The sequence below is a fragment of the Rattus norvegicus genome, chromosome 6 (genome assembly GCF_036323735.1).
Source record: "Rattus norvegicus strain BN/NHsdMcwi chromosome 6, GRCr8, whole genome shotgun sequence".
NCBI lineage: Eukaryota > Metazoa > Chordata > Mammalia > Rodentia > Muridae > Rattus > Rattus norvegicus.
In genome coordinates this window covers 47,388,554-47,402,684 of record NC_086024.1, presented here as the reverse complement: position 1 = coordinate 47,402,684, position 14,131 = coordinate 47,388,554, and the positions used below count along the sequence as shown (strand labels likewise).

General features: G+C 42.0%; 1 protein-coding gene across 36 annotated transcripts in view; it reads right to left on the bottom strand.

Moving 5' to 3' along the window:
- The window catches only part of Kidins220 (kinase D-interacting substrate 220), an 88,810-nt gene that overhangs the window by 32,915 nt on the left and 41,764 nt on the right, over positions 1–14,131 (bottom strand). For all 36 annotated transcript variants that reach the window (XM_017593983.3, XM_063261411.1, XM_063261414.1 and 33 more), the window contains 2 exons: positions 13,239–13,383; positions 9,763–9,925 (listed from right to left, as the gene is read on the bottom strand). In XM_017593983.3, coding sequence (XP_017449472.1) covers positions 9,763–9,925; positions 13,239–13,383 — 308 coding nt within the window. The remainder of the gene's footprint in view (positions 1–9,762; positions 9,926–13,238; positions 13,384–14,131) is intronic.

Sequence of the window (14,131 nt, the reverse complement as noted above, 5' to 3'; positions counted from 1 at the left end):
TGCTCTAACCCAATTGGGCAGCCCTCTGGGCCACATTCTTTTGGCCCTCAGCCCATGGCTGCTCTCCTTTACCCTCCTACTCATCCTCTTCCACCCAAGCCTGTAAAACCTCAGCCCCAAATCCTTTTCTGTCCATCTATTGGCTATCGGCATCCTTATTCCCAATCAGAATTAACTAGGGAGCAGGGTCCCAGAAGTGAAGTGCAGACTCCAGGTCTTGGTGTCGCACTTAGCATTACAAAAGAGTAAAAGACAAAACCTCGACACATAACTCTTCCCTCTCATACATTCTTCAAAACAATTCAGTTCTCTAATTAACTTGCTTTAATTATTTAATTTGAATAAATTAGTTCTGATGTACTATTTTATTTAGGGATTCTGCATAGGATTCAATTGGCAAATGTTTCACAGTATGGATATCCGTGCGTTACAGCACAATGCCTGCATGGGAGGGAGCAGAGGATGGCAACAGAGATGACCAAATGATAATGTTAACCTAGGATAATAAAATGTTTTCAATAAAGAGATGAGAAGCAACATAGTTCATAAGAGCCTGAAGTTGAGCGCACAGTTGACAACTGAAGATCTTAGCCTGATTTCTGGCATCGGAAGTCTGTATTTTAAAATGCTCAAATGAAAGTAAATGAGATAAAAGTTCTAGTTTTTTGAGGCAGCATTGACTATGACAATATTATAGGTTCCTGTCAACTGTTAAGAGATGTCAGGCACAGCAAATGGGAACTCTGAATGCAAAGCTAGTCTATGAGTGTTACAGCTTAAAGCAAAACCTTCATAAATTACCTTAAAGATTTAATCTTTAATAAAGTCTGTTGTGATGGTTTGTATGTGCTTGGCCCAGGGAGTGGCACTATTAGAAGGTGTGGCCCGATTGCAGTAGGTGTGGCCTTGTGAGTGTGGGCTTAATACTGTGGTTCTAGGTGCCGGGAAGTGAGTATTCTGCTGGCAGCCTTCAGATGAAGATGTAGAGCTCTCAGCTCCTCCTGCACCATGCCTGCCTGGATGCTGCCATGTTCCTGCCTTGATGATAATAGACTGAACCTCTGAACCTGTAAGACAGCCCTTGTTAAATGTTGTCCTTTATAAGAGTGGCCTTGGTCATGGTGTCTGTTCACAGAAGTAAACCCTAAGACAAATGTTTACCATTTTATTTGTTTATTTATTTACTTATTGAGATTTTTGTGGGGGAAAGAGGGTGTTATTTGCTTTGTTTTTGAAACAGGATCTCTCTATGTAGCCCTGCCTTGGAATTTTGTAGACTAGGCTGTCCTCCAACTCAGAGATCTGGCTCCCCAGTGCAGGGATTAAAAGTGTGGGTCACGGGTTGGGGATTTAGCTCAGTGGTAGAGCGCTTGCCTAGGAAGCGCAAGGCCCTGGGTTCGGTCCCCAGCTCCGGAAAAAAAAAAAAAAAGAGTTTAAAGTGTGGGTCACCATATCTGGTATATTTAATATTTTTAAAGCCAAAATATGTAGGCAGGCAAAAATTCTTTCTTGTTCAAATTTATGGGTTTTTCAAAATTGAACTTAATCAAATTATAGGAGAGCACTGGTAGATCAGTAGTAGATCACTTACTTAGCATACCCCCTCTACCCACATACTACATGTATGCATGCACACACACGTACACGCAATGATGATAAATGTCCCTATGATGGGAAGATGGCTTACTCAGGAAGTACTTATTCATAAAGTGTAGTCAGGCTAGCACATATATATCCGTAATCTCAGCACTGGGAAGGCAGACACATGCAGTCCTTGGAGCTCACTGGCCAACCAGCCTATCCTTCCTGGTAAGTTACATGCTACTGAGAAACCTTATCTTTCCAAAAAAGGTTATCTCTCAAAAACACCAAGGTAGACAATTTCTGAGGAATGACATCCAAGGTTAATTCCTGGTCTCCACATAGCACTCCCACACATGAATGAATGAATGAATGAATGAATGAATGAATGAATGAATGAGTTAACGAATGAATGAATGGAAATTCAACCTTCCATTACAGCCTCCCATTTTCCTGCTAGAGAAATGGGAAAGCAAAAAAAAAAAAAAAAAAAAAAAAAAAAAAGCACTTCACTTGGCTCACAGCCAGGCATGCTAATAAAGTTCCCAGTGAGACAGCCCCATCTTGTGGCCTTCCTGAATACTGCAGCATGCTTTCCATTAGTGCCTAACATCAGTTTCAAAATAAGCTACACTGTTACTGTACACTGGCTGTTTTTTCTCATACAAAAGCGTTAATAGTTTATTTGATCTCTAAAAGGATGTCTTAAGACCTCTAGGGAATGTGGGTCCTTCAATAATTGAAATTGTTTACAAAAATATATGACATAATTTTTCCATGTTTTAAAATAGTCAACCTGATATAAATCATTTTTGTATGTTAAATGTATGTTTATACATTAAAGCACACTTCAGAGAAACTGACTTTCCTGTTTGTATTCAATATACTTTAGTTTCATGTTAATGGTATTTACACAAGACTTTGAAGCATTTACAATTATTTCTTAGTTTTCTATCAGCAGTTGATGATGATACCATGAATTTAAATGCTGATAAAATACTTTTAAAATCAACTTTATCCTATTAGAATCAAAACAAGATCTGGAGGAACAATTCAGCAGTACAGTACACAAGATGAGCCCTAGAAGTCTGATCCTCAGTCAGTTCTGCCTGCCTGTCTGTCTGTCTCTTGTCTCTGTCTGTCTGTCTCTGTCTCTGTCTCTCTCTCTGACTCTCTCTCTCTCTGACCCTCTCTCTCTCCCTCCCCTCCCCTCTCCTCCCCTCCCCAGACCAGCAAAAGAAAATCTAGGGAAAACCCTACCTAGAAGAATCAGCCACTAATGCACATAAAGGTGTAGAAGCTTAAACAAAGTGCCAAAGAATACCGACAGCCTTCTGATCTGACACTTTCCACCTCTGACACCATCAGAGCTACGATGTGGGCTTTTCTGTAGTTTGCAAAAGCCTGCGTTTTTAGTAGATATAACAAATTTAATGTTTTGTACTTGGGTAACACACCTACTGCCATATATTCTAAAGACTCATGCACATCACTGAGAACTGTTTCCACCACAGACCCACAGCTATCCCTGCAACTACAGAAGACTGTGTACACAGACAGGCGGAGGAAACTCCAGATGCATCTCGGAGATTGTAAGTCCTGCTCTCTGCTTGCCTTGGTTATGCAGAGCGCAGCACAGGATGCTGGGCACAGTGCCCACTGGACGCCACCTACCCAGGGCAGCTCAGGCACCACAGTGGTAGTGCTGTCCTTAGCAGGCACCCAGCACAGGTCTAACTGTAACAACTGTTTGGTTAGCAGAACAAAATGGAGTCCTCCGAGCACACATGACCTTCGCTCACATTGATTATTTATTAACTTTTAATGTTTTGCCACATGGTTTTGATGTGTACAGATGGCCTTAAACCCTGAGCAATCCTCCTGCCTTCACCTCCTGAGTGCTGGGATTACAAGCATGTGCCATTGTCCTCCACACACTGACTCTGATAGGACACACAGATAATCATCTGTAAGAAGATCTGTACTGGGGAAGACACTGTCTCCAAGTCACAGTCTGTGAAAAGTCTACAACCCACTGCTTCACCACAGGTTTATAAATGTGAGATCCTAGAAACAGAAGCACGGTTACCGGCTACAGAAACACTGCTGTGAGCTTAGTGTCAGCTGCTAAGAGGAAGGAGCCACCAAACTTTAGGTGAAGTACGTAGTCCCCAGTCATGGTGTGCTTCACTGACAATAAGCTTCACAGTAAGACACAGTGATTCACCCTCAGAACAATGAGGCGTCCGTCCAGAGGACCCCACTCTTAAGATAAAGCAAAGCTTGACATCAGCCACCTTGAGGAAGCCACACTTTTCTCAATGCAAATGCACCATCAGACTTCCTCACTCTTTCAAAAACACTCACTCTGCTCCTTGCATGTGTGTGAAAATGGAAGGAAGCTATACGCTGTGGGGTTCACCATCTTAAGGAGGAGACAAATACTGCTATGGAAAGAAGAGTAAAGCAGACCTTGGTGAGCAAATCCCATGGCGGAGCCTGTGAAGGAGCACCTGAGCAATGGAGTAAAGAACCTGAGATGGGTGCCTGCTTTATCACAGGCTTCCCACACGAGCCACGCTTAAGACACCAGACGAGTGAGGTGGGAGACAGGGAGGGCGGGCCAGACAAAGAGCAGTGTAAGATCAAGGGGAGAACGCAGACGGCGCTGGGGACAGTGCGCGTGATGTGTGAACTCCCACAGATAGCTCTGATCAATTATTTTCCCTATCCTTAGTGCCCACTGTGTCACTCAAAGTCTATGACTTCTTAACATTTTATTTGTTTACTTATTTACTTGTTTTTATGTGGATGGGTGTTCTGCTTGCATGCATGTATGTCTATATAGCATGTATGCCTGGTGCCTGGAAAGGCCAGAAGAGGGCACTGGACCTCCTGGGCCTAGAGCTACAGATTGACTGTGAGCCTCCAGAGAAAGTGAATCCAGGTCCTTTTGGGAGAACAGCAGGTGCTCCCGCCGAGCTCTCTCCAGCACCCAAAGTCCATGTTTTGATTATCCATAATTCTATTCAATATCACTCCAAAAGCGACCCATTTATGTTCTGTTACCTACAAGGCGGCTAGCAGTCTTCAGCAATACAGAGGCCCCCTCAGCTACTAGAAGTCTACTTGGCTGTCAGCACTTGTGTGTCCTTGCTTAGCTCTCTTGTCAGTGAGGGCTGCCATGCACAGCCGCACTATAATGTTTCTCCTTCCATCCTTTCCACAGGACTTGTTGCTACTCACAGTTTGTATGTTGCTCGTGTGCAGAACTCCCTGGGTCAGGGGTCTCTGCCAGCCTTGTACATGGGTATCCTACAGTAACTATTACTGCCACAGTAGTGTCTCTTCATAATAGGCTCTCATGAGCTATTTCCCGGCAGTCAGTTCTCTGTGAGTTTGAGGCTAGTCTGGTCTACACAGTGAGTTCCCGGCCAGCCAATGAGACCCTATCTCAGAACAAAACAAAACAACCAGGAACAATTTCCTAAATAACAATGAATTCTAAGTTGTTTTTTTTCCTCCAGTAATTTCTCTAACACCCTTCAATTGCCTACAAATCCAGGAACAATAAGAGAACAAATCAGAAGCAAAACACAATAACAGATAATTTAAGAATGGCCTAACATGCCTAGCTAATCTCTCTTTTTCTTTTCTCCAAACGATGATAGTAGGCATGTTCCAAGTGCATCGAAAATAAATTTTAAAAATTCTTCCAGGATAGAAAGAACTCAACAGTTAGGAGCACTGGCTGTTCTTCCAGAGGACCTGGGTTTGATTCTCAGTACCAACAAGGTGTCTTACAACCATCTATAATTCCAGTTCCAGAGGATTCTGGCTTTTGAATGCTTGTGATGCACAGACATGCACACACGGGCAAAGCACCCAAATACGTAAGATAAAAGTAAATGAATGTTTAAAAAATTCTGCCCTTCATTTTTATTTATCTTTAAAACTCTGGATTTAACAACCACATACCTTTAATCCCAGGACTCAGGAGGCAGAAGCATGTGGCTCACTGAGTTTGAGGCCAGCCTGGTCTACAGGGTAAGCTCCAGGACAGCCAGAGCCACACAGAGAAGCCCTGTCTTGAAAAACCTAAACAAACAAACAAATAATCTGGATTTGTCAATTAATTTCTATCAAGAATATAAATAAACAATGTAAAATCAAAAATTTGCATATAACTGTCAATATTCTACCTCACTGTACAGTTTGCAGGCTTACTCTTTTTTTTTTTTTTTTTTTTGGTTCTTTTTTTCGGAGCTGGGGACCGAACCCAGGGCCTTGCGCTTCCTAGGCAAGCGCTCTACCACTGAGCTAAATCCCCAACCCCCTTACTCTTAATACTAAACTTACCCACCCTAAAGTAAGGCTTCTGTTATAGTCACGGAATCTTTATTTCAGTGCAAACCTACTTAGTTTTCTCTCTTATATGAAAAAATGATCAGGTGATTTTTGCAAAGAACTAGATCAATCTCTTTCACAGACAAAGATACTCATAAACATTTAACCTCCACATTCTGAGCAAATGTGTGCTGGAAATATCCACAGCATACGCTTAGAAAAATAATTATATACTAAATAATAAGAATTTAATAAGTTTTAAATGACGGCAACATCAAAAAGCCCTACTATATCAAAACTATAGAATCATAGTAAGATTCAAAGCTGTACATAAGAAACACCTTAATAGCATCATGAAATAATGTTTTAAATAGATATTCCTAGAATCTTCCATTTAAGACAAAAAAAAAATAAGTACAAAGACATATTTTGTACAAGGAGATCATTCAACTCCAAGGCATGACTTAAGGATAATCACAGATGAGCTTTCAAACGGCTTGCATAATCCACCCAAGTGATAACAGGTGGAAATGGAAAGGAGCCATGCAGGAGATTGGTAAGCTTTAAGGGAAACTAGGGAGGCTAGACGTAATCAATTATGCTTTTGAAAGCTTTTGTTGATTATCAGAAATGAATATATGACATATTTGCTAAAATATGAGTGCATAACTTAACAGATCGATCCATAATATCGATGTCGAGGGTTACTCAGCAAACAGCTGTTTCCAGTAGATGGAAAGTGGCCATCATTCTTAAACACTCTTAAAACTGACTCATTTTAAGGACTCAAGTCTATCAAAAGGATGCTACCTCTCACACAAAGTTCTGCTGTCCATACCTTCTCCACTAAATCATTGCTTGAGCAACGTCAAAACAGAAATTTAAAGTATTATCTTCATGAAAACTATTTAAATTGATCCTTTAAAAGCCTCTATCATTGCTTTAAGTGTCTAAAATATCAGAAATAAACTTTTATACTAAAATATTTCAATGATTATCTAAAATGCTGTACTAAAAGGTAGACAGAAAATCTTTATCTACAGTTTTTATTTAACTTTCTTTCTTCTTACTAAATGTATGTTAACAAAAAAACCCTCAAATGATCTAGACAAAAGCTTTTAGCTCAACACATAATTGCAAGAAAATTACAATAATTGTACCAATTAAAATAATCTTGAATGAACAGTATGTCATCTTAATGTTCCAATGGTTTATAGAGGGATTACTTAATTGGCTGAAATTGCTTTCCAGTGTTAGTATCAAATGTCATTTGTTAAAAGTTGAACAATTTAGAAAATAATTTAACAAAGCAATTTTACCAAACATCAAGAACCAACATTTTCTTTTTCAGCTGAATAAAGCAAGCAGATGTGTCATCAAATTGCTATAAAAATAAATGAAGCTTTTTATGGATTAAAAAAAATAAATTTTACTACTAGCGTTAAAAATACTATTTTCCGATTGTTTTTACCAAATCAGATTTCTTTAATAAAACAAATGAATATCAATTATATACTGCTGCTTTTTGTCAGCTGTAAATAAAACTTTTTATTATTCAAATGACAAGCACCAAAGAACTCAGCCGTGGGTAAGTAGAAACAGACAACCAAATTGCTACAGCAAAAGACGGGTTTCCAATAAGTTGAGCAAACTGTCTTCCTACAGTTGTTCATTGCAAATTATTTTATTTAATTATCTTAAGTAAAATCCTTTATGAATTTTCAGATTTCTTTCCACACTATCTTTTTCTCTTTGTTGGCTAACTACAAACACTCTCTGTAAGTAGTTATAGACATAGGCAGATTTAAAAAGAAAAGCATCTCAGAGCCATACTAAGTCAGTCTGCTCTCGGACAGCAAGGCCGTCAGGGCTGAGGTCTAATGTAATAGTTTGACTAAATCACAAAAGGAAGTTGGCATGGTCTCATTTTGTCTCTAATACACATTATTCTATATTGATGTGATCAAAATAAAATATTCCCCTAAAAATTCACTATAATTTGTATTCATTATGATTTAAAAAAATTTCCCCAGCCCCAAATAATTCTTTCACAATATTCTATTTTTTCATAAAAGGGTACACTTGCTATTATCTTTAAGCAACGTGCACGTGTTCCTCTATACCTTCTTGCCTCAAGACATATTTCAATTTAAAAACTGAGAAAAAAATCAGAACTACCTATAAGGTTCAGATGGTGGACTCTATAATGCAAACTTTAATTTTCAAGCAAAGCACAGGCAATTCTTTCTCTGTTTCTTGTCTGCCACAATGAGAGCAGTTCTGCTCTCCCAGGCTCTCCTCACCACACCAGACAGAGACCTCTGAAAGCATGAACTAAATACCACCATCCTCTCCTTAGCTGCAGTCACAGCACTGAAAGTCTACTAATACAGAGAATGAGTACGAGACAAACAGAGTGACTGCTGTGGCCATCCACCTGGTTTGCAGGAAGAGTCTGGAGAGGCTGGGGCTGTAAGCTGGAGAAGCCCCAGGATGCCTTAAGAAGAGCTGGTGGGCTATAACAGGGGAACCCAAGGCACTGGAATGTGGATGGGAACAAGAGCAGTAAGCACTGATTATCAGGCTTCGGGCACAAAACGACCTGTGCTGGGAACAGGAGGGAACTAGAAGGCCACACACATTCTGTACTACATTCTGGCAAAGATCCTGTCTCCATTAAAATATTTTTTAGACTTATTTCATGTGTATGAGTGTTTTACCTGCATGTAGCACATGCGTGCCTAGTGCCCACAGAAGTTGGAAGAGGGTATTGGGAACCAAACCCAGGTCAGCTGCAAGAGTCATCTCTCTGGCCCAGTCCTGTCTGTTTTGTCTGTGCTTTAAGACTTTAGAAGATGCTGAGTTGCTCTTGCTCTTGCCTTCCTGCCCCTGCTCTGTCCTCTCGTCCCTCCCTGCGCCCCCTCCACATGCTCATGGCCGGCCTCTAATTCTCTCCTCTTCTCTCCCTCTCTACCTTTCTCTGTCTCTACTACCCTCCTAACTCCCACCGCCATGCCCTGAATAAACTCTATTCTATTCTATACTTCGGAGGGGGGGGGGGCTGAGTTTAAAGAATGGGCTACATAGGGGTTGGGGATTTAGCTCAGTGGTAGAGCGCTTGCCTAGGAAGCGCAAGGCCCTGGGTTCGGTCCCCAGTTCCGAAAAAAAGAACCAAAAGAAAAAAAAAAGAATGGGCTACGTAACCCGGCAGAGGAAATGCCAAGAGCTACTTTCAGTCGTATTTACAGGAAGAACTGAGAGCAAAACTGGACCAGAAGGATTTGAAAACCTTAGTTTTAAACAAGTAGCACATGTAAGGTTCTGAAGAAAAGGGAATGAGCTACTGAAGGGACAGGGACACGCCAAAACATGTGAGTACTCTGCACACTTCGGTGTCACCTATCTGATGCCAGTTTTACAGACATACAGAATGGAAATGTTACAGGGTCATAGACACTACACACAAATTTTTCAGAAAAGCCTAGGAAGACAAGCAAAGTGTGACAGGGTTGGTGTGAATGCAGGTGGCCCTGGAGGAAACGATGCACACATCGTGAAGGCAGAGCTAAAGACACAAGAGCAGCTGAGGAAGTTATACATCCCAGGTGCATGGGACAGACACCTGAATAAACAGCAATCCAGAGAAAGGCCATGGGGCTACGATGGAAAAGCTATAGGGACAAGAACCCTGAGCCTGTTCGCTCTCGCATCACGACAGCGCATGCTCAGATGCCTGACCTGGATCTACTGGATTCAGAAGGAGAGATTTTGCACGCACTATTTGTGTTTTAGAATTCAAAGCAGAGTTAAGTGCAAAGCAGTCAAATAAAATACCTCTCATAGATGGTCTTTAAGGTCATCTGATCAGGGAGACCTTCAGTCTCTTCCAGATATAGTATAAGCCAAGACGTCCGGTACGGCCACTGCTCGGTGAGGTTGATCCAGCTGGCTAGCCTGTCCCAGTTGAAAGTAATCTGATTGGCTCTTAGTAGCCGCCCTTTAACAAATCCATAAACATCCAAAAATTAGTATGCATACTAAGTGAAATGTTCAGCATAGTCACAAATAATTGAAATATTTGAAAATTTTGACATTTGGTTACAATACAGATTTAAACCAAGTATTTATGTGGTTTGTAAAATCCAGATTTTAAAGATTCAGAGGGCACAGTGGCAGACATCAGTAATCCTGGCACACAGGAGGCTGAAGTAGAAGTCTTGAGGCCAACCTGAACTTCACAGTAAGGCTGTCTCAAAAAATAAACCAACAAACAAAATAAAACACCATGGTAGTTCTCACTGCTGACTGCTAAGGACCTCTCCAGGTCCTTAATGGAACCCAAACATACTGGTCTGTCTTTGTTTTATGGCTTAATTCACTTCCCTTCTTACCTACTGGGATAGATCATATTAATTACAATGAATCTAAAACTTGTTGTCTACATTATTGATAAAAAGAGCCTGTTTGTAGGGTGTTCAGAGGACTGAACTCAGCTCTCCTCCCAGGGCATGCTATTTGAGGACAACTGAAACTGGTGAGCTTTCAGAATCAAGGCTTCCTTCCAGTGTTTCATCGCCTTCACCTTGACAGGATCGCAAACAGGCTTGGCTCTCACATAAAAACACGAGCAGCTCTATTCTCGTATCATCAGGTCAGTCCATACCTGGACTCACGTCCACCTGTCTGACAGGCTCTCCTGGGAATCCTCCTGTCCCACCTTCACTGTACAGACAATGACCCTCACCCAGCTCTTCCCTGCCTCAGACCCTTACTGTGCATTTTCACCACTGACCTTCCTGGAAGGTGGATCTGCTTTGCTTGTGGATAACAGGATGTGACTCCTCCATCCCAGTGAGCTATGTCTGCCAGCTATGGACCCATGAATACAATACTAACTCTGAGGTAAAACCCGGAACAGAACAGATGATACAGCCACAGCCTTCCTGAGAAGCATTCACTCGGCAAAGCAGATGAGAAATCCAACAAACACACACCAACCTGTGAAGTAACTAGATGAGTATTTAGCTGAATGTGTCTTTGGGGCAACAATAAAAATGAAAGTCCGAGCACTGAAACAAGCTTGACAATATACTTCTTGTAGAAGGCTGAGTTTTTGGTTTTTAAAACATAGGGTCTCAAGTAGCCTGGCTGGCTCTGACATACCTATTCTCCTGCCTCCACTCCCAGAGTGCTAGGATTACAGATGTAAACCTCCACATCCAACTCACTAAGTTGCCCAGGTTGGCCGTGAACTTGAGAGCCTCGTGCCTGAGCCTTGGGAGTGGCTAACATGTTGAGTCTGTACCACTGGCCTGGCTACCATTTAGAGGTATCAGGCCAGGTCTCTTTGGCGTACCTGAAGATGTCAGCAATCTAAAGTCCTTCCCGTTTTGGAGCCATAAGGCCTCAAATGAGCTGCAGCTGTCTCACACCACGTCACACCACTCTGCTCCTCCGACTCCACTCAGGCTGGCACTCTAGCTGTTCTCAGAATCCAGCTCACAGCCTTTGCAGATGCTGCTCCTTTTCCTCAGAACGCTTCTCTCAAGAAGCATGTAAAGTGTGGTTCTAACTTCATTCAGGTCTCTTACTCATTCACAATCAATCCCAGATGCTGAAGTGGGTACGACAGTTAAGCAGATCAGACAAAGACCCTGGCATGAGGGTGTCCCCTTCCAGAGAGCAAATAGACAAAGACAGTGTCTGTCGGAAGACAGCTGTTTGGAGGAGGAGGAGGATCAAATGTGGAAGGAGGAGGAAGAGTCAGTCCATTTGAGATGCAGGAAGGTCTCATGGGGAAGCTCACATGTAAGCTAGAAGGGGCAGAACTGAGCAAACTCACTGCTCACACAGGCGGAGAACCATGACAGGCCATGTTAATGAAACCAGTCAAGATACAAACCTGATCCCCAAGAACTGTGATCACGAGCAGCCCAAAGTTAAAGAGCAAGAGGAAACAATATGCTAACTGGCACAGTTAGAGGGACGTCATTTCTACATGCTTGTGGGGTCCAGACAAGGATGGGGCCCTGGCCCTGTGTGCTCCATGTGGGAAGTCTGGGAGGCCTGGGTGGAGAGCAGTATGAGAGAGTGTACTCTACCAAGGAGCTGTGCTGAGAGCAGAAGTGAGGGCCAAGGCAGGGCAGAGCCAGAAGTCCCAGGGAAGGAAGGTAATGAGGGGGAGAGCTGCTGCCTTAATTCCTGTTTAATTTCTACAATGTCCAGACCAATCCTTTGGCATAAGGAGGATGATAGGACCTATTGCCAAGTGAGTATATCAGTGTTAGCAATAATAGCAGGAAATAGTTCCTCTTTCGAACCAGCATGGGAAGGTTGAGGTCTCATTTAAAGAGATTTAACTATAAAAATGCTATCTTAGGTATGATCCCACCAATAATACAGTTTATGTCATGAGCCCTAAACTAGTATAAAATGCAATTCCAGTTGACAGAATCAACACTAGGAAATACCAGAAGGTAGTAGGCAATACCATGCAAGGGAAGAAACCCACTCTATAAGTTAAATGGCAAAGTGTGTCTATGACTGCTTTAATGCTAGTCTTCACATACAGAAGAGCAGCATCCACACAGAATTCAGTCACAGCAATAAGCACCTTTTGGGGAGTGGGCGGGGCAGGCTTGGGGGTGTTCAAGACACGATTTCTCTGTGTAGCTCTGGCTGTCCTACAATTCACTCTGTAGACCAGGCTTGCCTTGAACCTGATCAGAAGGAGATAGGCTTGCCTCTGCCTCCAGAGTGTTGAGATTAAAGATGTGTGCCACCACTGCCTGGCTAACAGTCCCCATTGCATTACAAACATTTTTATTCAAAATATTATATAAAAACTGAAACAACATAGCAGTATATAAAAATCTGAGTTTCAGCACAAATATTAATTGTACTGTTATGTAAACTACATAAATTTAGCCTAAATATAAAGCAAAAGACCTTTAAAATCATGAAATTTTAAAATAAATGTCCAAGTGATATCAGATTGTCAATTACTACTGTCAACTACTACTACAAACAGAGCTTATACTCAAAGCGCTCTGCTAACTTTAAAGCTTGTGGTGGTGGCTGGGGGATAACTCAATAGCAGAACATTCACGGAGCTTGCACAAGCCCTGAGTTCAATACCTACTACCTCAAAAAAATATAAACAGGGGCTGGGGATTTAGCTCAGTGGTAGAGCGCTTACCTAGGAAGCGCAAGGCCCTGGGTTCGGTCCCCAGCTCCAAAAAAAAAAAATAAAATAAAATAAACAAAATAAAAACTATTATCTATCACAGAACATGGAAAATAAAAGTCACCTGTCACAGAAACAATATTGAGTAGCCGTCTCATGGTCTGAGGGCTGATGTCACTGAACCAATCCTCAGTGACTAGCAGCTTTGTGAGATCAAAGGACATCTGCCTCGTGATGGTTCTCTGCATCTGTCTTCTGCGGTAAGTGTCCTGAAACGACAGCACCAATGAGAGAGAAACATCCATCCTTGAGGGTTAACATGGATGCTTGTGGTAGGAACAACAAAACAGACAGCAGAGTACTCAGTGGGTAAGAAAAACACAATTCACAATATTAACCGAAGAGAACAGTTACAGGCTAATCAAGTGTGGGTGCTTCTAAGGCAGACACTTTCCAGAGCAGCTACACAGTAGTTGGCAGGTTCTAGCCCATGTACACTGACAACCGTACAGTGAGGGAAAGCTTAATGTCTCAGATGAGAGGTACACAGAACTCCAGAAAGAGAATCACAGTCAAGCTCCATGAAGCCGTGCTTCAGGAACCATAAAACAATGAAGCAGGTAGGTTCCTTCATGGTTTCAGGGACTCAGCCTCTCTGTCTTAGGCTGTTTCAAAGTGTTACATTGTTTTATCCCAGGCACAGCCAGGGAATGGCATTTCCTCAGAGAGCTGAAGGCACTCTGCAGAGTAGGGGAGTGGATAAGGAATCCTGGGTCCTAAAGCATGGAAAAGGTCGAAACCATTGGTACCCAAGAACTGGGGCTGCCAGGAAAGAAATTCACAATGTGGAATCACACACTCCCCTGACTTTGGCTATATCATTTGTCATTCATATTAACTCTGAATTCATAACCTGTAAAGCATGTGGGCACAAAACCAAAGACATGAGGTTTAAAAAGTAATGTCCAAATGGTAGCAAACAAGAAGAAAGGCAAGGCCAGTGTAAGCCCATGTTGG